This window comes from Magnolia sinica, chromosome 3 (assembly GCF_029962835.1).
Source record: "Magnolia sinica isolate HGM2019 chromosome 3, MsV1, whole genome shotgun sequence".
Lineage (NCBI taxonomy): Eukaryota > Viridiplantae > Streptophyta > Magnoliopsida > Magnoliales > Magnoliaceae > Magnolia > Magnolia sinica.
This window is the reverse complement of record NC_080575.1, coordinates 11372107-11397758: the sequence shown is the minus strand read 5'-3', so window position 1 is coordinate 11397758 and position 25652 is coordinate 11372107. Positions and strand designations below refer to the sequence as shown.

The window sequence follows — 25652 nt, the reverse complement described above, 5'->3', positions numbered from 1 at the left end:
AACGGATGGGAACGGTCGAGGATAGGGCTTAATCGAAAGGAACTCATCAAGAACACTCCAAGATCTCCCTCTTCATCTCTCTTTATCTTCTCTTTCTCTCATTCTCTATTTATTTCTAGGGTAAAATTCGGATGGGAGCAAAGGTTGCCCCTAAATGCTATATTTATAACACCAGAAATGGTGCAAATGGCCCTAAGGGTTAGGTTTTTATTATACTAGCACTATGAGGGTCCACTATGGGGCATATAGGTTGATATCCATTGTAGGATTGTTAGCCCTAGTGAGGATCTACGTATGGATGTGATCGACCCATCATTTGGATACATCGAGTGACGCATATGATCAAAAGTCAGTTTGATGGTCACCTATAGTTGATCAGGGCTACGGCTATACAGATATATGCATGGTATTAACTTAGATTAGTGCCTTAAATTTGGTTATCATCTAATAGTCTAAAAGTGACAACTTTGGCAAAGATCGGATATAGACAATTAACTTAAGTTTCTGATTAATTTCATAAATATTCACACATCTCATGCACTGACCTTGCAAGTCCAAGTTAATCAATTTGAGATTCGATTTCAGCTCGATGTCTCATGAAGGATGTCAAGCCTGCTAAAACAAATGTCTTTCAAAAGTTTCGAAATCACTAGTTAACTAAAGAGCGGTGTAAAGCTTGTTCAGATAATCATGACATTTCTAGAATGGATTGGGTAGCGAGATTTCTTATACGTGATGATTAGGGTTTGGATTAACTAAGTTCATAGAGTGGCCTATTCATGATTAGTGAAAATGACGATCCGATCATAATCATCCTAAACTGTTGGTTTTTACGCTGAAAGAGTAACTGGGTTAGTTTAGTTTGTTAATTAAGATACGACCCTTAATTTTCTCAATTTTTGCTAGGTCTTTATTTAGTTGCGGTTGTCTTGATTAGTCAGTGATAGGTCGGCTAAATTTGGACCCCAGATGAACAAATCACAAGGCTAAAATCGAAGTTTAAGTGATCGAGCGGACTCGTTCGCTTCCTACGGTTGATTAATCGAATTTGTGTGGTTCTTTACTAGTACCACCTACGTATATGCTGATCACATCGGGCGTTAAGGATCAGTAAATGACATGGTAAGCTAGTTATATCGAAAATTTTCAAGGATTTTTTTTTTTTTGAAAATCCAAAATAGCGAAAATCCAAAACGTTACACTTTAACGTTGTAATAATAATAAAAAAATCTATTTATCTTATTACCCGAGAGTTTACGAAGAGAGTAGCAAAAAATAAAAGGATATCACATACAATAGTAGTAGGAAAGTTGTCATAAAAGGAGAGTTTATTAGAAAAGAGTCATTAAAAAATAAGAGTATCACAATGAGTATGAGCCAAATAGAATACTTTGCAGGAGATTTTGCCCCATTTTGTCAAAGAGAATAGAAAGCAAAAGAGTATCAAGGAAGCTATCATTTTTCGCATTAAAGGCTGAAATGTCTCTCCTCTCAAGATATCTAAGGTCCACATTGGGGATATCTTATCCATTTTCATCCCAAAAAGTAAAATGTCCCCCACAAGCACAGGATATACAGATAAAGTAAGCTTCTAAAAATGTTCTTTCATTTCACCGTCCCATAATGCCTAGTGCATGAAAAAGCACTATGAGTTAAAGAGTACTAATGCATGCATTGGGACACTTAGCCCGATCCATTGATCTAGGCTATCCATTTAAGTCCAACTCACATTTCATACTCTAATATGAAAATATCATACATGATCTAACAAATATTTACCATTTGATTAATGACCTTAAATATTAATGGTCAAAATTATTTACATAAAATGGTTCCAAACAAAGATTGTTAGGGACAATCATGGATTGTGAAGGGACGTGATGAGGTTGATGATCACCGACATCCACGGAGGAGGATAATTACTCTGAAATCACAGAGTTCTTTGAACTCTAGAAGAGCTTTTAAAGAGGGGAATAAAAGCATAAATAATTCTTAATAAATTCAAAATAACTTGATTAATAATAAAATAAATTATGACTCTTTAAATAACTCAATTTCTTTATTTTTTTTTAACACACACACCTATAGCTAGTAGAATTTCACTACCTATGGATGCTCGAACCTTGACCGGGTGTTGAAACTCCTGAGAGTCTACTACCCGAGCAAGAATAAGGATCCAACTCAAATTTAACAGCAGAGTTTAGACATAGACTCCAACTCAAACACTCTAAAAATGCAAATTACTATAGATAATAAACTTAGTATTTATAGATACCTCTATTCCTGCATCAGATTGCTTATGATTCTCAAGAATTCTTGATAAGGCAATCGTAACCATCTCATCTGTGGCTGGCTGGAAAAGGATGGCTATGGAAAATAAGACCAAATCAATGGACCGTTCAGATCGATCATCCGATCCGTGTGATTTTAACATTAAGCCAATGGAATGTGTTCAAAACTTTATGGACCGTTCAGAGCGATCAACTGAACCGATGCAACTAATAGCACTATAACTCTGTAGTATCGACAGCACTAAAGCATTTCTCATATATACGTGGCTGAGAAACCTTCCGGCCACAGTAACTTCCCGTGACCAAAGGCACGCGTCCGGGGGCGGTTTGGGTGAATCCCTAACTCTGCGGCCCTCTGTGATGTATTTTAATTACATCCTCACCGTCCATCCATTTTGAAAGCTAATTTTAGGAATGAGTAAAAAACTGGAGCAGATCAATATCTCAGGTGGACCATATCGGACGAAACAGTCCTGATTGAATCCTCACCATTCAAAGCCTCATGAGGCCACCCGAATGTTTATTTTCCATCCAACCTGTTGATAAGATAAAAAATAACTTGATGAAGACACCAAAAAAATATCATCCTGATTAAAAACTTCTATGGCACACAAGAAGTTTTTAATGGTAGATTACCCATGTTTCCTATAATATGGTCTACTTAATTTTCATATCTATTTCAATTTTTGGTTCATAACCTAAAATAAGATTTCAAAAAGGATGGACGGCGTGGATATAAGTCAAATACATCAAGATGGGCCCTATACTCATAGATCCACCCACTTTGGTGGATCCCCAGATCCACCGAAGCCGCGCACAACGCGTCCCATCTCGCGTAACCATATCTGATCACAAAAAATGATTACATAAAATAAAAATCTGCTCCATTTTAGGCCGGAGGGCGTAAACGAGGAATGCGGACTGGGTAATACCTCCGTCCGTCCATATCTAGGAACGGACAGGAGCCAACGTGATTTAAGAATTTGATCCAAACTGTCCATATATTTTTTAATATTATTTTAAATTAAAAATTTAAAAATTAAGAATATCCAAAGCTCAAGTGGACCACACCACATGAAGCAGCAGTGGTAAGGACAACAACCGTCGAAAATTTTCTAGAGCCCATCGTGATGGTTAATTTCCATCCAACATGTTGATAAGATCACATAGACATTTATGAATATAAAAAAAAATTATCAGATTGATTCAATACTTCTGTAGTCTCAAAAATATTTTCAACGCTAAGTGTTTAATACCTATTATGTGGTCCACTTAAGTTTTTGGCCTGATTTTTTTAATCTAAAATGATATGAAAAAATGGATGGACGGTGCGGATGAAACCTATACATCACGATGGATCCTCAAAACCCTTGTCTGTTACTAGCCAGGTACGGGCGGGGTGGTAACAAATCCGCGTCGATGATGAGGAATGATAAGAAAGAAAGGTTTGTAGGGGTGCACATTTAACCGGTAGAACCGGACTGGAACCGACCAAACGGTCCGGTTTGGTCCGGTTCTAGAGTGCACTGGTTCCGGTTCTGGTTCCAAAAATCAAAGAACCGGTGACAACGGTTCGGTTCTCGGTTTAGGGGTATGTAGAACCGAACCGAACCATGAACCGATCCGTAGAACCAAACCGTGGATCCGATCCGTAGAACCGAACCGTGGAACCGAACCTTGAACCGAACCGATGTATTTTTGCATATCTTATAATTATTTTCTGTAGAATAATTATTTTCATAAATGTATTTTTGAACACCTTATACAACATCTAAACCATTCATCAAATGGACCACAACATGGACTTGCAATTGGGTTGGATTATAAAAAGCCAAGAACCATGGAACCGATCCGGAACCGAACTGGTTTTAACGGTTCGGTTCCGGTTCGGTTCTGGGGTGCCAACGGTTCGGTTCCGGTTCCAAATTTCCTAGAACCGTTAGGAACGGTTCGGTTCCGATTTCACCCCAAAACCGGACCAAACCGAACCGTGTGCACCCCTAAAGGTTTGTATGAGAAATAATCCGGTGCTCTCAAAAGCACTAAAAGTAATGGTGCTCCTAGTTGCATCGGTACATTTAGAGAGTTTAATCCATCGATCTAAGCCGTTGGGTATGTTTTTCACACAATCCATAGGCTGTTATACAAAAACCACACCGATTGGATGAGTAAGTTCCTTTTACAAGTTGCTCTTGTTTTCAGTATCCATTCATTTTTCTAGACATGGATGGAATGGTTAGGATTATTTGATTAAAGTGATGATTTACAAAGATGAGGGATACATGATGATCCCATTGCTAAAGTTATTTATACACATCCTGACCGTCCATTTTTGGGTGATTGATTGGATGGCTGGAGTTATCCAATCGGTTTTAATTTGGTAGGCTACCCTTACTAATGTGTGATGGTGACTGTGGAACGTACGGTTGGATTCATCAATTGAACCGTTCACGTGTCCCTAGGATTAGTCTAAGATTCGGTGGTCTAGAAGAACGGCTTTAGGCAACCCGTTTTTTTAATGCTAACCATCCATTTGATGGCCAGTAATTTGATGGTTAGGATTGCTCTATTAGTGACATTGGGACCGAAAATTTGGATGGTCGGCTAGCTTTACACCAGTGTAACATGTGATGTGGATGGTTCCAAACTACCACGACTTCTGGTACCGAAGCATCTTTTCAGTCACTTGGCAGCTTGTGTGGGAAATCAAGGACGCGGATTGCGTGGTCTGCCACACGCCACCTTGGTGGGCCCTTATGTTTTTCTCCTTATTCATGAATATGTGACCTTCCAAACGGTTTGGATGGCAAAATAAATACCATGGTGGACTCTAAGAAAATTTCAATACTTGGAGTCATTGTCCCACCGCTTCCGGGGTGCAGTCTACTTGAGGTATGGACCTGCCTCATTTCAAGGCTCATGATTAGAGTTGGGCATGGACGACTTGAGTTGCCTGACTCAACTCATTTGACTTGCTCAGATATGACTTGATTCGAACCGAATGGGCAAGTCGGTCCCGAACTGAGTAGGCTTCGTCTAGGCCGAACTCAAACCTTGTAGAATTTGAGTTACCTAGTAAGTCGATCCAACTTCACCCGAAACTTGATTCGGTCAAACTCGACTCGACCCAAAACTTGATTCAATTCAACTTGAAACTTGATTCAGCCAGAGTCGAGTCGATTCGAAACACGACTCGACTCAGATTCGAGTATATATATAATTAAAAACCATAATTTCTAAGTATTTCTAACCCTAACCCTACCCGCCGCACCCGACCCCGACCCTATCCCAAACTCTATCCCTCCCTCCCTTATCGTCCTCCTCTTTCAAGCCCGGCAACCACCCACCACCATCACCACCCTCCTCTCTCTCCTCTTCACTCCCTCCCTCCCTCCCTCCTCCAAGCACAACAACCACCCACCACCATCCTCCTCCTCCTCCTCTCTCTCTCTCTCTCTCTCTCTCTCTCATCTTTGGATCCAATTTGGTGCCAACTCGACCGGACTCGGTACTTTTGGCTTGGTCGGACTCGGTCCAGATTAGTCTAGGCTAGACCCGGACTCGGATCGGATTAGGCATGCTGGACTCCGTACTGAGTCAGGTTGAATTTTGGTCAAGCCTATTTCAAAACCAAATCGAGTTGGATTAGCCTTAACTCGGTCTGACTCCACTCATATGCCTAGCTCTACTCATGGCATAAAATGATCTCACAAAATGATTAGATGGTGTGGATATAAAATATACTCAAAGACATAACTTTCCCACAATGACACACCTAAGTTGGTGGTGTGTGGCATACTCCGCAATGCACTTACGGAAATCTATACCATGAAAACAATAGGCCCACCATGCATATCACCTAGTACAAAATTTAGAATTTTTAGCTTAGCAAATGGGCCACACGGTTGGAATCATTGGACAACTGAGGATCATACTCAACATACAGATGTGGCCCACCTTTTAAACAGATCAACCTAACTTTTATGAATAACCATCTTCATGGTGGGGCCTATTGTTTTCACGGTATGCTTTCCCTACACAAGTGACCGATTGGTAGGAAGAGGATGCAGAACCACAAGTCGTGGTACAATATCATACAGGTATCATTTCTCTCTCTCTCTCTCTCTCTCTCTCTCTCTCTCTCTCTCTCTCTCTCTCTATATATATATATATATATATATATAGAGAGAGAGAGAATGAGAGAAAGATCTCTCAATCAATGGCTTCTCCTTTTGTGTTAAGGAAGAACTTTCTCCAAAGCCACAACCTTCATGGGGCAAGCTTGATTTTCATTTCATTTATATTTTAGTCTCATTTCATTTCATTTCATTTGACGAGAGTTTCTGTTTGTTCGTTTTCAACAGTATAGCTTTTACTCCCCAAGAGATCGCAAGCAGCTCAAAGCACTCCCAAACGTTACCTTGAAACACCCACGGCAAGAACATCTATCCTCAGTGCTCTTGCATCTAGATTCACAGGCATTTTACACATATTTGAAATATCAGAACCGTTCATCAGATAGGGCTCCATGGCATATACTTGATGGCCGAGAAATCAGGCTGGTCAGCTGAACTATTGGACCATTCACGTACGAAAAAAACAACTACACGTTCGTATTCATTGCATACGCGCGTGTGGCCCTTCAGACAAGTGGGTAGGATCCAACTGATGAACGGTCCAGATTTCTTACCGCTCTCATCTTTTTCTCTCGTGTGTAGAATGAATAAAGATCACCTACAGTTGCCTGCACGATAACTTGCCATGCTGTACCAATTTTCGTCCAACACGCGTGCGAGTGGACGGATTGGCTAGGCTAGTGGTCTGCGCTTTGTGGGCCCCACCATGATCTATGTGTTTTATCCACACCGTTCATCTATTTTTACGCATCATTTTAATACTATATCTTATAAACTAGGTGGATAAAAATCTCAGGTAGACAACACCATGGGAAAACAGTAGTGATTGAATGTCTACCATTAAAAACCTCCTAGGGCCCACTGTAATATTTATTTGACATCCAACCTGTAGATTAGATCATACATACCAGGATGAAGGCAAAAAACAAATATCAGCTTGATCCAAAACTTTTGTAGCCCCAAGAAGTTTTTAATAGTGAGAGTTCAATAAAAAATGTGTGACCCACTGGATATTTTGATCTACCTCGATTTTGGACTCATATCATGAAATTATCTGGAAAAATGTATGGACGGCATGGATGAGACACATACATCACGTTGGGTCCCACAGAGCACGGACCACTAGCCATTGGCTAGCTGCAGGGTGAGTAGCCAATCCGTTTCCCTTGCGACTTGCGAGTTGTGTGCAGGGTATCCTGGCCGTACGGCCAACACCAATGTCAGGGTTATATCATTAGTTGTCCATTGATTTCTGATGAGCAGACCGCCAGATTTTTTGGTATAGACCATTTTTGTCCATTATTTCAGTGGTCTGGCCCACCTGATGAGTGGACCGCCAGATTTTTGTGCGGCATGGGCTACATTTTGCATGGTGTGGATGTCATACACGTCGCATGCTGGTGGGGAAGATTGGCCTGTAGGTAATCAGGTCAGTACACCTGAGTCATCCCCGAGTTAGTGAGTCTAGTACTGATGCACCCCACGACCTGGGTGAGTCACAACTCGGCTCAAGAGCCAATGAGTCCATCCAAGCTGCCCTGTCTAAAAACCATGATATAAACGGTCATTTAATTTTTGAATGATCTGAGGTGTGAAACACTAGCATATTAGGGCTCAAATTAGTTGGGTCTAGCCAAGGAGAGTCCCCAACCTGAAACATTAATAATCAAATCAAAATTTTGGCTACACACCCATCAAAACTGCAATTGATACAGAGTATTTAAAAAGAAAAAGAAAAAGAAGTTGATTCATTTATCTAAGAGAAGGTGTAAGACTAACAGTTGGATCACAATTTTTCCGTCTACCCATCATAGGACGTTACAGTGTACCTATTGTTTACATCCATTTTTAGACGCTATGATGTAGGCTAATCAAAGGCTGCTACATGTAAACATTATATGATCAACTCGCGTGAAACATATTCTTATCCGAAGAGATCTTCGGTTGATTTCCCTTCAACGTTATGTATTCCATAATTAATGTGATGACATAAATCCTTATGCATGCTTTTGAAAGGGCAAATTGTTACAAGTCATGTGGCTACGATTATCATGCCTATTAATGAAACCACATGCCTTCAACATCTATAAGAGACACGTTGAGAGAATGAATCCATCATGAATCTGCCGATGATATATATTCACGACAAGGTAGTCCCCCCCAGTCCTTTCAAAATGGGAAATCTTCCCGAATATGTTCGAAGAGATTGTAGTGTTCGAGAAAATTCCAAAAATCTGAATGCCAGCCACAACTTTGACTTAAATTGGAGAAATAGATGCATCAGTCTGATCAGGCCTTTCTCCCATACCTTAATCGAAATCAAGAAAATGGGAGAATTATATCAAAAATCTAGTTTGATCAATCCTCAATCAAAGGTGTGAGAAATCTTAATGTGATGAAACTTATTTATCTATTCCATTCAACACTTCAAACCAGCAAGGCGGTAGTATCCTGCGGATGAGTGACCTCGACTTCTTAGAGGGGTCCCTTCTGGATCAGCCCATGAGATTCTTAGAACCTGATCTAGTGGCGTAGATCTAAATAACCTTTGGCGGTCTCAGGCTTGATATTTAGCGGGTCACGACCCACAACGGATCAACTACGAGAAGAAGATCTGACAAGCTAGCTAGGGAGTTCAAATCTAACTAGAGTCCTCATTCCCAATCCAAGACAACAATTCCGGAGCAATTAAAGGGATTCCCAAATCTGGAGTAGTGACGTGAGCACGGAGGATCCAAAAACAACAAGGAAACTCTAGTGAGGGTTTCACCACCTCAACGATCTATAAAAGAAGCAATCGAAGAAAACTCGAGGCCTTATGTCAAACACAACAACTTATCTTTTATTTATCTTTCCTTTATTTTATTAATATAACTTAGCTTAGTTTACAACAACCGCATTCTTGCTACAGTACCTAAGGAGTAAAAAGTCTTTCTGCAACCTTAGGTTGTAAATCGTGATAATCTAAGTTCCGATTTGGTTGATCACACCCACCTCGACAATTTGTTTCGATAGGCATATAGGGTATTTATCATTTCTTTTTGTTTATTCATTTGGTTGTCTCGCAACTTAAACATCATTTCAAAATATTAATGAAATCGATAACATTTTGTCTTCTTTAATTTGAATGTACATTTTTGCTAATTTAATAACTGTTTTGAACTTGAAGTGTTAATGAAAGAACAAGTCCTTAAATTCGTAGACTCATGTCTATTATCACAAGGCAAAAAGAGCTCATTCGGAAGGATTAGCTTCATTTCCTTTGACTAATCACCTGAACGGAGCACAATATTAGTGGTCAAGAGGACTCTAGATCTTTGATCCCAATCTCAAATCCGTCCATCTTGAAGAAGGGGACACCAACAATTCAATCAACCCTTGATTTGGGTAGACTCTGGCATGCTCGCACATCCTAGTCACACACACGTGTATCAAATCTTGGCCCTTACTCACACGTGCAACCTAATTTTGATTGAAATGAGTGCAATGCTTATGGCATTCAAGTCTTCCAATAGGTTGGGTCAACTACAAGGATCATGCAAAACTCAGCCCCATCCACTTATTAGGTGGGCAATATAATGTAGGGAAGGGTGTGAGGAGGAAGATCACTGTCTACCTCAAGCATGCAAAAGCTTGAATACAAAGGTTTATTTTTGAATCCACAATATAAAAAGAGAAATTCAAATTTTATTATTCAATCATGTCCAAACTTCCTGGTTACATCACTTATAAAGAAAGTAAAAACCTTAATTAGGAGTTCTCATTCTACTAAGCTAGAATTACCCAAATAGTAAATTTTATTAAAAATAAAAAGTTTTAATTTAACAATGCCAAATGATTCCGAACATGATTAGAAGTAATTTCTAAAAAAACTGCATATACTAAAACCCTAAAACAAAGGAGATATTCTAAAATTGTGATTTGAATTGGAAATAAGCGTCTTCTTGAAAAATGGACCGACGCAACTCACAATGGGGTCAGTTGACCTCAGATGGCTTATTAAAATAAAGAGTAACAGGTCGTGCATGTTGTAACAATACTCAGATCAAAAGTTATCATCAATTTATGGTTCACATTTTGAATTGCAATTTCTCCTTATTTGAAATGAATTTCTTCGATCTGGACGTGCTTACGGCCTAGTTACATCATCGCCTATGTAGGACTGGCTTGAATCTGACGGACTACATCCATTTATGTTCGGGCTTCTTTCACTCGAGCTATTTTAAGAATATTTACATCACTATAAATTGCGAACCATTAATAAATAATAAAATGCAAGTGTGCTCCACTTGATGATTGAATCTAGCTAATTTTTTGGATGAACCTCGTGATGCAGATGGATTCCAATGTCACAAACGTATGCAAGCTGTATATGCGCAGAGAGAATGGGAGAGAGAGAGAGTGCTGCATCAATGGCTACTCCTTTTGGGGTAAAGAAGAACCTTCTCCAAAGCGATGCCCTTCATGAGGTATGCCTAATTTCATTTCATTTGCATTTTGGGCTCATTTCATTTCATTTCATTTAACGAGAACTTCTGTTTTTTTCATTTTTCTACAGTATATCCTGGAAACAAGCGTTTACCCAGGAGAGCACGAGCAGCTCAAAGCACTCCGAGACGTTACCTTGAAACATACATGGCAAGAACATCTATTTTCAGTGACTCATGCATCTAGAATAACCGGCATTTCACACGTGTTTGAAAGATCAGAGCCGTTCAACAGGGAGTGCTCCATGGCATATACTTGTTGGCCAGAAACCAGGCCAACCAACTAACCTATTGGTCCATGCATGAACGAAAAGAAACAACACACGTTCGTATTCATTACACATTTGCGGCCCATCAGACAAGTGGGTGGGATCCAACTGATGAACGGTCCAGATTTCTTACCCACTCTCATCTTTCGCTGTTGTGTATAGAATGAATAATGATCACCTACAGCTACCTGCACGATAACTTCCCATGATGTACCCAACTTTCGTACTGCATGCCCACTTGCAAGTTGTGTGGGACATTTGCGCGATGCAAACCATGAGCCCCATCATGAAGATCACATGCCTAGAAATCAAGTTGATCCACTCATTAGTGGGCCACACCAATGTCTGGATTAGATCATTGGTTGTCCATTGATATCTGATGAGCGGATCGCTAGATTTTTTGAGTAAACCATTGTTATCCATTGATTTCAGTGGTCTGGCCCACCTGATGAGTATTGGACCGACATATTTTTGCGTGGCATGATTTCAAGATGGGCTTGACCTACATTTTGCACGGTATGGATGTCCTACACAAGTTGAATTTTTTGGATTTTTGAACTAAATTGGTTGAATCTCATACAACTAATGATGTTAGTTGGTTCTAAGTCGGGATTCATTTATATGGGTATTCTACAGAGTGTAGACAATGGTTTCATATAGGATTGGTGTCTAATCTCTAAAAAATGGAATAGACCAAGTGCATCTTTATAGAGGAGGTTGGAATCCCCATTAAAGTGATAAATCACAAGGAATATGAGTTAGATCTCTTATGTTTAAAGTCTAGAATGGTTGGAAAAGAGTTGTAAGCATAGGGGCTTCCAACACACTAAAAACTTATCCCTTTGCCCAAGGTCTAAATGCTATTTTATGTAAAAAATGTTTGCAATAGTTATAAAATGGGCAAAAAATGGCTAGTTTAATTTCATTGAAGGTTATTCGATAGGATCAAATTGGCCTTCGATACAGTCGAGAAAATCAAGGAATGTGTAGTTTGGTTGTTGTACTTTTTGCGCTTCTTCGATTGAATTGAGCTAGGTCTTCAATTCGATCGAGTCCTATGGACTGTCAATCGAATCAAGATCCAATTGAAAACTGTTGATTTGAGTAGTATGTTTATTAACAGCTCTAAACCTCAAAAGCTTATCTTCTCATATGATCAAATAAAGATCGTAAGACAATGAGATTATCAAACAAATGTTTACATATTAGGAAATGAATCATCTAGAGGTTAAGATTATTTTGGGCCTCAAGGGTCCTAGGGCTTTTCTAGGGGATGAGAAATAATTCTAAGGCTTTCTAAAGGGGTTCTAGGGAAATCAAAGGGTGTAACAAGGGTGAGATTCGAGGTTGTTTGAATCGGGTAAGTCTTCTCTCTTTGTAATTTCTATTTTCATAGTGGAGATTTGTCGCTTTGTGTCGTGGTTTTTTTCCGTAAGGATTTTTCACGTTAAATCTGTATTCTCTTATGTGTGCTTGGTGTCATTGTATTGCTATCCTAGATCTAGATCTCTGTGATTCCGCAGCACAAATCCCAACATGATGGAATGAGGCCTCGATGATAAGAACCCTGCATTCTATCAACCCCACCTCACGATCATACATATGATGCAAATCGAAGCTGTACAAGTAGGAAATATAAACCATCAATCAAGCTGTTCAGATTGTGGGCAGTGCTTTGGAGAGGCATGATTCTAACCTCCAATTAGTGGTCATTTGTTTGTTGAATTTAGAGCATTCACTAATTAATTCAACTGTAATCAATAAGGGGTCGTTTGGATGCCTATAATTTTTTTAGTTGTAAACATATTATACATTAAAAGAGTTTTAGGTGTAATTAGTTTACATGTTATTATGCTAAACGGACTATGTGTTTGGATAGCCTCTAAAGTGTTTACAATGAATAAAATAGGTACTCATACAATGGAGCTTGGGCAGTGAACCCTTCAAAATCTGCAAATTACATAAGGAATACTCGATTTTTTTAAGGCCCCAGAAGAGCATCAAAGCAAGCACACACTAAACAGATTGGATGTCTTCCACCTATCATAGTAGACCCCATGCAATCTAAAAGTTTTTAATGGTGGACATCCTATCTTTACCTCGTGTGGTCCATTTGATAATGGATGAGCTGGTTTTTTAGGGCCACATTAAAGCATAAAAGGAAGTACATGATGGATAGATTGAATGCACTATATACATTACGGTGGGCCCCACATATCATAAATGTATATTAATCATTATGTTCTAACATATATAATGTCTTTTTAGCTGTAAAGACTTCACCTGTAATATGAAACATGACTTTGGTTTCATATTACAACTGAAAATTGTAATATGCTTACAGCCTATAAAAAATAAAGTTTTTATAGGCACATACATGCATACAAACTGTCCCTGTGATCAGATTACCTATAATCCCTTTACAACTAAGCTACTTTACATGCATCCAAACACCCCCTAAGCATTTAGGCTCATTCATCCAAATGCGTGAATGTCATGGCTCCTCACCGTCTACAAACATGTCCAATTACTATTCTGGTTCATTTATTATAAACCTCTGATCACCTGATGGGCCTTACAGAGGATGTCCCATGATTGAGAAAATGATATTAATCAGATAATCCTGTACATCCAGTCCATGTCTTTTATCGATCGATTCTGATTAAAAAATTCCATTAAAATGTTCATTGGTCAAACAGCTAGGATCAAATAAGCATTGTTGTCTCATCAGTTGGGATGGCCTAGTGATGTACAGTGAAATAAATCTTTCAACCCCCCCGTTTTTTTTTTTTCAGGAAAAGGAAGAAGGATCATTCGACTTCGTATTCGTGGACGGCGATAAGGAGAACTATAGCCAATACCATGAACGTTTTGATGAAGCTTGTTAAGGTTGGTGGGCTTATCGGCTACGATAATACACTTTGGTTTGGGACCGTAGCGGATCCCGATGGTTCTAGCTTGCCTGAAAGCCTCAGGATAATGAGGGACTGCTTGGTGAAATTCAGCAAGTTCTTGGCTACTGATCCTAGAGTAGAGATTTCACAAATCTGCATTGGTGATGGTATCACCCTGTGTAGGCGTCTTTATTAACCGTTCATCAGGCTTTTGTTTATTGAGGACCATCCAAATTAACAGCGTGGAACGCTAGTGATTTTAATATGTATGATCTCTACTCTAAATAATGCTTGTTTCGTTAGTAGTGTGTAAAGTCCGAAGCCATGCTGGCCATCTTGATTCACTAGCAATCTCCAGCGTGGATCAAGGATTGGACCCGTCCAATGGACTCGGACTCGAACTCGGTTGGGCCAATCTGGTTTGACACCATCTCCTCTCTTCTCTTGTCGTGGGTGCGAAACCTAGTCTCTTAGGCTTTAACTAGGTTTTGTTTTTGTATGAAGTGTGTTGTCTATAGAAGAAAACATATGAAGAGAGAGACTGAAATTCCTAGTCATCTGCTTTTTTAGTGCGAAGCCTTGTACTTTTGTTTTATCTTGTTTTAATAATAATAATAAAAGCTCTATGTTATTGCCTCATAAATGTAAGCATATTATCTAACTTGTAAATCTTTATTCACCTTGTCTTCTGCTTCTTTTTTTTTTTTGGGTTTTAAGTTTTGGTTTAATTATTTTCTTTTGTGGTTTGATTATTATTATTTTTTTGCAATAATATCTACAAGTTCGTGATGATGATCTTCATGTGTTCAATATGTCTAATGGGTCAATCATTCAAAGTTGTTGAGGAAGCATGTAGATCTTTCAAATTGGAGGACCCTAAATCGTGAGGCCGATCCAATACAAGCTTTGTAGTTTAAGCATGATATCCAATTCATCAATTATGTGCAACCCCTTGTGTTCTCCACCTTTTGCACCCAAAAATTAGGCTGATCCAAAAGGTAGGTATGTCACTCCACTAACAATCGAAAAAGGAGGCCATTCCAAAACTAAGGGTGCTGGATCGGCTTGATTTTTAGGTGACAATCAGAAAACATGATAAATGGATTGGATGTCATGCACACATCACAATGGGCCCAAGCATCTCCTTACAATTAAGCTTAACCTATAAAGCTTTGGAGTGAATCCGACCAACCTTCCTGTAGATCACCTCATACAGAGCACTCTTTTTCTACGTGGACCAGGCACTGATCGGAGAGTTAGGATATTTTAACTTAAAAGAGGACTTTAAAGCATCCTCCATTCACAACTAAGCCCATCAAGTCAATTGTCTAGACTATTAAATCATGAGCCTCACTTACATGGATTGATTCTGTTGGGGGAACCGCAGAAGTATACAGAGATGAATCAAGTATAGTTATCCAAAAGCACCAGGCAAAAGGGAGAAGAACATAGTGATTTAACGTGAAAAAACCCTTGCAAGAAAAAAACTACCGCACAAAGCGATAGATATTCATTATGAAAGCATATTTACAAAGTATAGAGCTTACCTGATTCGAATAACCTCAAATCCCACCCTTTCTATACCCCTTTGAAGTCCTTGACAAATTTGGAAACCCTATAACACTTGCATACAATCCCAATTCCGATTGCACTTTAATATATAGCCTTTGGAGGAAACCTAATCAGAAAAGGAAACAAATCCAGTAGATTCGCAACTCTGTGAAAATCTGCACCGATTAATTTGATGTCATCGAAACTTATCCTTCGATGGCATTTAAGCCGGGTAGATGGCATTGAACTAACACCCAAACTGTTCAAAGAAAAAACTCGATTTTCTGAAATATCTCAATTGCATTGCGCCATATTCGATGTCATCGAAGGTACATTCGAACACCCTTTGATGGCATCGAAAAAATGCCAAGATAGATCAGCGACCAACTAGAGAAAATTTGAAAAATCTCTATGAGATCGAGCACTGTTCGATGTCATCGAAGGTGACATTGAACAGTATGTCAATGGTATCGACAAGCCCAGTAACAAACTCGATTTAAGACATCCATTACAACAAGTTCATCGTCAAACCATTTATATTTGTATGTATATAATATTAGGAATTTTCTTTTTTACTAAAAGGATTTGAACTAAATAATTTGTGTCACACTCGATCATTAGTCATTGAAAGGTTTAAAATATATCTCCATTCAAATAATCCTTATGGAGTAAAAATGGGACTATATTAGATCTGCATAGATTTTTTTTATAATATTCATAAATGACTATTTTTTGTTATTAGATGAATATTACTGTATCTAGCGCATGGTACACGGTACTCCCCGCAGGGCTGCGTAGTGTAGCACACAATGTTGATGTGAGTGATGTGATGTTGGAAAAGCACTATAGGCCCAGCATGATGTATGTGTTTTATAATCCGCATCACCCATCCACTTTGCCAACTTATTTTACGTCATGGACCCAAAAAAAAATGAGGAAGATCCAAATCTCAGGTGGACCACACCATAGAAAATAGTGGCGATTGAATGCCCACCATTAAAAACTTCTTTGGGGCTCCAAAAGTTTTGGAACAAGCTGATATTTGTGTTTCCCTTCATCTGCATATGTGTGACGTAATCAATAACTTGGATGACAAATCAACATTACAATGGATCCCAAGGAGTTTTTAATAGTGGGTGTTGAATCTACTGTTTTCTGTAGTGGGGTCCACATGAGATTTTGATTTGCCTCATTTTTTGACCCATGCTCTAAATAATCTTTAAAAAAAAAAAAATAGATAGAAGAAACACAGTACCAAGGTGGGTGCTGTGTGCTACACTAAGTTAATCCAAATCCACGATATTGCAGATACTCTTTCATCATCAGTCACTGCAACAAGACTCATCCTTATCTCCTCCATTTTTGGCTCATTAAATATTGATTGAGAAGATAATCTTTTTATAGTGAGAAACATACTTTTTATGAAAAGATAGTGTGCCCCGTGTGCACTTATTTTCATGCTCCCGCATATCCTATGATGCCATGGTCGTAGATGGGAGTCTTGACGCGAGTTCAATTTTTTAGAGTTGGATTGCCAGTGACCCAAGGCATAGTGATATTCTTATGCCCAGGGCTGTGGGACCCACAAAGATGTTTGCAATGAACCTACTCTGTCCATCTATTTTGAAAGACCATAACAGGACAAGAGTCTAAAAATTAGGCAAATTCAAAACTCAAGTGGGCCATACCAAATGAAAAGTGAAAACCAAGACGTCCACCATTAAAAAACCTTTTCAGAACTGACCATGGTGTTTATATCCCATCTAAACTGTTTATAGGATTACCATTAGCCAGATAAACTATAGGCACAAATATCATCCTAATACAAAACTTCTCTCAGCTCAAGCATTTAATCCTCACAGTTTCATGTGGTATGGCTACATGAGTATTAGATCGGTGGGATTTTTGGGCTCCTGTTCTATTGTGGTCTTGCAAAATAGATGAACAAAGTGTTGGAATATTTGGTTGAGAATTAAATAGACTATAGAAAATCGAGAACCAAAAAAGAAAATAAAATTTTTAAGAAAGAAGAACTTATTGAATTGAGTCGAGGCGTGACTGAGTCACTCGGCTTGAAATCGAATTTGCTCCCCTTGGACAGCGTCCCAAGTGCAACAGGTTTCCAGAGCAATCGACCTCCAGGATACAACGACTATGACCTGGTCCCAGCAGTGCACTCACTGTACACGGGCTCGAACCACTTGCAATTTAATCCGAAAGTGCTGAGTTGACTCAGCAATGAACTGAGTAAAATTCTTAAACCGTATCAGAGAGAGTTTTTTAAGAGAGATAATATTTTTGTATATTTTAAATTTAAACAGAAGTCCTTATATAGACTCCAAAGTAGTGCATAAGCACCCTTTACAAAGGGTTAGGTCCATTGGGTTTAGACCCAACAAGTGCGACCAACCAGAAGGGATGCATCTCTCTGGATTAAAAAGAAAAAGCGTAAGTGCGAGTACATTCTTGCGAATAAAGTCCCGCGAGTACCCATACACACAGACCCACGCGAGTACACCCACACCGCACCCGCACCCGCGCCCACGCCTAGCCCAGCCCGTCCCGTCCCGTCCCGTTGCGCACGTGCACATGGACATGGACACGGACACGGACACAAACTCGGACTCGACTCTGCTCGGCTTGGCACGGTATGGCTCGGTTCGGCGCACGTGCGCGTGTGCTCAATGGCATAGATTAGACCTATTGGCATAGCCCCCCTCATAGGACCAAATTCACATGCCCCCTGAAAGGGCTTCAGCCCTAAGCAAAAAGACTATCTTATATATAAGATAGTTTACTTTGTCAAATCCGATGTGGGACAAAATCCACAACACAAAAGTATCAAAACTTTTCAAATGTGGAGGGAAATTACGAAAAATTTGAAAATTCAAATTTTAATATTATTTTAAAACAAAATATAATAATCCTCCACATGTTTTAAAATAAAACTCTTTCAGATTAAAACGTAATAGTTGTGCAATGGTGCCGGTGTCACCATAAACTTGAACCGATATTAGAGTAAGCAAGACAGGTCTACAGGAATCAGGTGACACCATAGTCTTGAACCTGAATCTTTTTAATATAGATCGCAAGTAAATGTTACTCACATAACTTTTTCTCTGCAAGTGATTCTGTGGTTCGGTGCATTTCGGCCATAGACCATTACCTAGATTTCATGAGTGCTCTAGAGAATTCGCCTAGATTCTCATAAGAAGCAGCCTCTACCTCTACACCCATATAGGTGAATTCCATCAAGTGTATGCAGCAACTGTATACACCACCAAATATATGACTATTGATTCATTAAAAGTTCTAACAACTCATCCTTCTGCGTTGCTGCTCGCATTGTACACCATAGAAGGGGCTCATACAACTCAGTGCAACCATCTACCTTGTATCTTGTTGTTTACCCATTGAACCTATCTCATGGGATCTTCACTTGTATAGGTTGGGTTGCCGACACTGGCAGCTCATATATTAGGCTCAGCCTTATTTCCTTTGATGTATCATTGACTAATCTTTTAGATAGTCCTTTGGTCAGAGGATCTGCTAGATTCTTTTCTGATCTCACAAAGTTAATAGATATGACTCCATCACGCAACATGTCTTTCACTATGTTGTGTCTAAGTTTAATATGTCTGCTCTTTCCATTATATATTTTACTCTTTGCTTTCGCTATAGCTGCTTGACAGTCACAATGAATAGACATGGCCGATACAGGCTTTGGCCATAATGGTATATCAGCTAAGAGATTTCTAAGACACTCGGCTTCTGATCCAGCCTTTTCTAAGACAATAAACTCGGATTCTATAGTAGACCGAGCGATACATGTCTGCTTGTTAGACTTCCAAGAGACTGCTCCTCCACCCAAAGTAAAGACATATCCACTCGTGGATTTTGTCTCATTTGAATCACTAATCCAATTAGTATCACTGTATTTTTTTAATACAGCAGGAAAATCATTATAATGTAAACCATAGGCTATACTGCCTTTTAGGTATCTCAAAATCCTAGACAAAACATTCCAATGATCTTTTTCAGGTTTATGTATATATCTACTTAGCCTTCCTACTGCAAAAGCTATGTCTGGTCTAGTGCAGTTTGTTAGATACATGAGGCTACTAATTATTCTGGAATACTCCAATTGAGATACACTATTTTCTGTATTCTTCATGAGAGTCACACTATAATCATAAGGAGTATTGACATGTAAATAGTCAAAATGGTTAAACTTTCTCAATATTTTCTCAATGTAATGAGATTGTGATAATATAATAACACCATTTTTCCTAGTTACTTCAATACCCAAGATTACACTAGCCTTTCCTAAGTCTTTTATGTCAAACTTAAATGACAAAAATTTCTTAGTTGTATTAATTAATTTAATATTAGTTCCAAAAATAAGCATGTCATCAACATAGATGCATATAATAACATAATCATTTTCAGAAATTTTACTATATACACATTTATCTACATCATTTATATGATAACCATTTGATTTTAAAACACCATCAAATTTTTCATGCCATTGTTTAGGAGCCTGTTTTAAACCATATAGTGATTTAATTAGTTTACATACTTTATTTTCTTTACCTAATATCTTATAACATTCAGGTTGCTCCATATATATTTATTCTTCTAAGCCTCCATTTAGGAAAGCCGTCTTAACGTCCATCTAGTGTACCACCAGTTTATATACGGAGGCTATCGCTATTAAGACCCTGATAGTAGTAATTCTAGTTACAGGGGAATATGTATCAAAGTAATCTATTCCTTCCTTTTTTTTTTTAAATCCCTTCGCTACCAACCTAACCTTAAACTTATCAATATATAGTCCCATTTGGTTTTAGTTTCTTTCTAAACACTCATTTACAGTCTATTGGTTTGTTTCCAGGTGATAGGTCTACAAGTTTTCAAGTGTTATTAGATATAATAGATTTTAACTCATCATTTATTGCTTCCTTCCAAAAGGTTGCATCAGGAGAGTTAATTGCTTCTAAATAGGTTGTAGGATCATCTTTTACTAAGAAGGTAAAAAACCTATCTCCTAGCTTAGTTTCTCTTATAACCCTAGTACTTTTTCTTGGTTGTATCTCTTCTACTATTTTCTCGTATGCGTTTTTACTAGTAGATGTAATATCTGATTCATTGACTTCCTCTATTCTTATAGATTTAAATTTCATAGGGAATACGTTCTCAAAGAAATCTGCATCCCCAGCTTCTATAATTATATTAGGATCTATAATATTATCCTTAGATTTTAAAACTAGAAATCTGTAAGCCGCACTGTTTTGTGCGTAACGTATAAATACACTGTCGGTCATTTTGGGACCTAATTTTCTTTTCTTAGTTTCAGGTAATCCTACTTCAGCAAGACACCCCCACACTTTAATATATTTGTAACTAGGAACATGATTCTTCCAAAGTTCATAAGGTGTTTGTTCAGAAGATTTAGAAGGAATTCTATTTAGGATATAACAAGCAGACAAAATTGCTTCTCCCCACATATTTGAGGGTAAGCCTAAACTATTTAACATAGCATTCATCATCTCTTTTAGAGTTTTATTCTTACGTTCTGCTATTCTATTCTGTTCTGGTGTATAAGGAGCTGTAGTTTCGTGAACTATTCCATTCTTTTCACATAATTCTCTAAATTGAGAAGATTCATATTCACCTCCTTCATCTGTTCTAAGTCTTTTAATTTTTATATTTAACTGATTTTCAACTTCAATTTTATATTTAGAAAAAACATCTAAAGCTTCATCTTTGTTCCTTAACAGATAGACTCTAGTGAACCTAGAGTAGTCATCTACAAAGTTATGTAATATCTTTTTCCACCTCTAGACATATGATTTTTAAAATCACCTAAGTCACTATGTATCAACTCTAATAGAATAGACGATCTATCTATTTGTTTAAAGGGTTTTCTAATGAATTTTGATTCTACACATATTTCACATTTATCGAATCTTTCATTAGATATGTTAGGTAATAAACTTAATCTTTTCATTTTCTTTAAAGATACTACATTCACATGACCTAATTTACTATGCCATAGATAAAAAGGTTCAATGATATAAATAGAACTGGATTTCTTTTTATTATTATCATTGGTTACATTTACAATGAATAAACCATCGCTACAGTATCCCTTACCAACAAAAGTTCCATTCTTAGTCATTACAAGCTTATCTGAATCAAATACTAACTTGACACCAGCCTTATTGAGGAGTGAACCAGAGACCAAGTTTCTTCTAATGTTGGGCACATGTAGGACATCATTCAACATCAGAGTCTTTCCAAAAGTGAGTTTCAGAAGTACTTTCCATTTTCCTATAACTAGAGACGTTTTAACATTATCCATGAACACCTATTCACCATCTCCTGATACTTGGTAAGAGATAAACATACTACGATCCTTATACACGTGCCTAGTTGCACCAGTGTCTAGTACCCACTCCAAGTTGTTTACAAGGAAGACTTCTGACACTATAGCTACTATCATGTCAGACTCATTGCCTGTTTCTATAAGATTAGCATGCGGCTTATCTTTATTTTTCTTAAGCCTGCAGGTTTTAACTAATGCCCAGGCTTTCCACAATTGTAGCAGTTTTCCTTTTTCTTGAATTGATTGTTTGCATTCTTCTTTTTTTATCCTGCATTCATTTGTGTAATGTCCAGGTTTGCCACAGTTATGACAGTTGTACTTTTTCTTATTATTTGCCCAACTTGATTTCACAAGATTTGCCTTTGAATCTATCTCATTTCTATTTTCTTTTTGGTCCCTGATTCTATTAGTCTCCTCGATTCGTATGTGTACAATAGTGGTTTTTAGAGAAACACCGTTCTTTTTATGTTTCATTTTATTCTTATATTCTTTCCAGGAGGGCGGTAACTTTTCTATTAGTGCTCTTGACAGACACACTTCATCCAACTTAATTCCTACTGTCGATAGTTCGTGAACTAGACTTTGAAAATTGTGAATCTGATTTGTGACAGGTTTATCGTCTGTCATTTCAAAATGAAGGAAATTAGCAATTGCATGTTTCTTAGCGCCTGCATCTTCTAATATGTATTTATTTTCCAAAGCAGTCCATATGTCTTTAGCAGACACGTAAGAAGCATACACGTCATATAGTTCGTTAGATAAAGAGTTAAGAATATAATTTTTACAATTATTTTCATCTGTTACTTCATTTTGATTTGCTAGATCGATAGTAAATGATTCAGATAAAATATATGAAACTTTAAGGGTGGTCAGTGCGAACATCAGTTTCTGTTTCCACCGTTTAAAGCATTGTCCAGCGAACGGTTCGATTTTGGCTAACTCAGTAGAAACATTTACTGTTACTGTAACCATAGTCTATGTAATTCAACAAATTCGATTTCAAAATTGTTGGAATATTTGGTTGAATTAAATAGACTATAGAAAATTGAGAACCAAAAAAGAAAATAAAATTTAAAGAAGAACTTATTGAATTGAGTCGATTCGTGACTGAGTCATTCAGCTTGAAATCGAATTTGCTCCCCTTGGATAGCGTCCCAAGTGCAACAGGTTTCTAGAGCAATCGACCTCCAGGATATAACGACTATGATCCGGTCCTAGCGGTGCACTCATTGTACACGGACTCGAACCACTTGCAATTTAGTCCGAAAGTGCTGAGTTGACTCAGTAATGAACTCAGTAAAATTCTTAAAACCGTATCAGAGAGTTTTTTAAGAGAGATAATATTTTCGTATATCCCTTTACAAAGGGTTAGGTCCGTTGGGTTTAAACCTAACAGGTGCGACCAACCGGAAGGGATGCATCTCTCTAAATTAAAAAGAAAAGGCGTAAGTGCGAGTACACTTGCACAAATAAAGTCCCGCGAGTACCCATACACACACACCTACGCGAGTACACCCACACCGCACCCGTGCCCATGCCCAGCCCAACCCGTCCCGTCCCGTCGCGCACGCGCAAGCGGACACGGACATAGACTCGCACAGCACGGCACGACACAGCTCGGCTCGGCGCGCACGCACGTGTGTGGTCAGTGGCATAGATTAGAGCTATTGCCAAAAAGACTATCTTGTATAAGATAGTTTTTTTGCCAAATTCACAGGACCAAATTCACATGCCCCCTGAAAGGGGCTCAAGCCCTAGGCAAAAAGACTATCTTATATACAAGATAATTTACTTTGTCAAATCCGATGTGAGACAAAACTCACAACACAAAAGTACCAAAACTTTTCAAATGTGGAAGGAAATTAACAAAAATTTGAAAATTCAAATTTTAATATTATTTTAAAACAAAATATAATACGAAGTGGATTCATCACGGACATCTGTAGGCCCCACACAACTCTTAGCATATGAATATCTTTGTGCTCACGTAAGCAATCTGCTACCTAATTTTTTGCCCCACTTTTTAATTTTATGACAGTGTTTTTAATATTAAATGGCTACTAAAATACATTTTAAATAAAGTTGAAATATCGTGGGAACTTAAAAATGTGATTACTTACCAATGGTATTGTCATTCACACAAAGCTAAGAAATGTCTTGGATTCTCTCTTTCTAATAACCCTTTAATATTTGTCTTTCCCTAATGCTCCCTCCTAGCATATTTATGCAAAGCACCCCCAGCTAGTCACAACCTACTTGCGGATCAATACCAAGACCTAGGTGTTGAAAGGAGGCTATCTTCACTTAATCTATCACTTGAGCTAGTGATTGACATCTTCATTCCAACTGCTTTTGTCTAATGTGGCACGCTTGAGTTTTGGATGTACCTAATTTTTATACCAAGTCCTAAAATGAGTTGACGGGCCCAAGAGCTCATCAGCTCAAGGTCACGCTAAGAGAAATTGGATTAAATACTGACTTACTTAGTGGGCTTTATCATACTAAGTAAATTTTGTTCGACCCACCATAAATGTATGTGTTTTATCCACTATCCATTCATTTTTCCAGCTCATTTTAGGGGTGCCCAAATTTGATGCAGGTCTAAAGCTAAAGTGGATCACATCACATGAAATAATGGGAATAATGATTTCCATCGTTGAAACCTTCTTGGAGCTTATAGTGATGTTTATTTGTCATCAAACTTGTTCATAAGATCACACAAATGTGAATGAAGGAAAAACACAAATAAACTTGACCTTCAATTCACACTGTATCCATGGTGTGATCCACTTGAGTTTTAGATATGCCTCATTTTTCTTCCTCTTCTTCCCAAGCCTTAAATTTATCTAGTAAAATAGCAAAATGGATAGATAGAGTAGATAAAACACAAAAATCATGGTGGGCCCCAGCGTACTGCTTAAACTCCTTATGCAAATCCCTTCCCAATCGAGATTCCTCGAATTTAATGCCTGCTGAAGCCACAAATGCTATTTGAGTGTGCAGGGTGACTTTCTTGTAACACCCGCCTACTAGAGCGGGAGCGGATTAGGTGTTATCAGGTAACATCTAAGTGGGTATTACCCTTACCATGGGCCCACCTTGATGATGTGTTGTATATCCACACTGTTCATTTGTTTCTATAGACTAATTTAGGACCTAAAAATTATGCAGATCCAAAACTCAGGTGGACTACACTATAGGAAATAGTAGTGATTGAGTGCTCACCATTAAAATTTCCAAAGAGTCATCATAAGGTTTTTGTAATGTTTATTTGCAATCCAACCTATTGATAATATTAAGAATGTTTGGATGAAGGGAAATACAAAGATCAGCTTTATCCAAAGCTTATGTGGCCCACAAAAAGTTTTAATAGTCATTCATCAATGTTTCTAGTGGTATGATTGACTTGAGATTTGGATCTTCTTAATGTTTTGGATTGCATCCTAAAATGAGATGGAAAAACAAAAGGGCAAAATGGATACATAAAAAACATGAAGGTGAGCTTCACATGGTTAGGGTAACAACAACTAAGGTGTTCGCACGACTAACAGCTAATCTGCTCCACTGCCAACAGTCTTCGGAGTGCTTGGAACTTCGTGGGGCTCTCCGTGAGTGTGGCATCCACTCTACACA

General features: G+C 38.2%; 1 protein-coding gene across 2 annotated transcripts in view; it reads left to right on the top strand.

Annotated features, from left to right (window-relative positions):
* The first annotated feature begins 6569 nt into the window (after window positions 1-6569).
* The window catches only part of LOC131239508 (norbelladine 4'-O-methyltransferase 2-like), a 51711-nt gene continuing 32628 nt past the window's right edge, over window positions 6570-25652 (top strand). The window contains exons 1-2 of one of the 2 annotated variants that reach the window (XM_058237242.1): window positions 6570-6726; window positions 10764-10896. In XM_058237242.1, the coding sequence (XP_058093225.1) occupies window positions 10774-10896 (123 nt within the window). In that variant the 5' untranslated portion in view covers window positions 6570-6726; window positions 10764-10773. The remainder of the gene's footprint in view (window positions 6727-10763; window positions 10897-25652) is intronic. The other variant, XM_058237243.1, reaches the window with a different exon arrangement.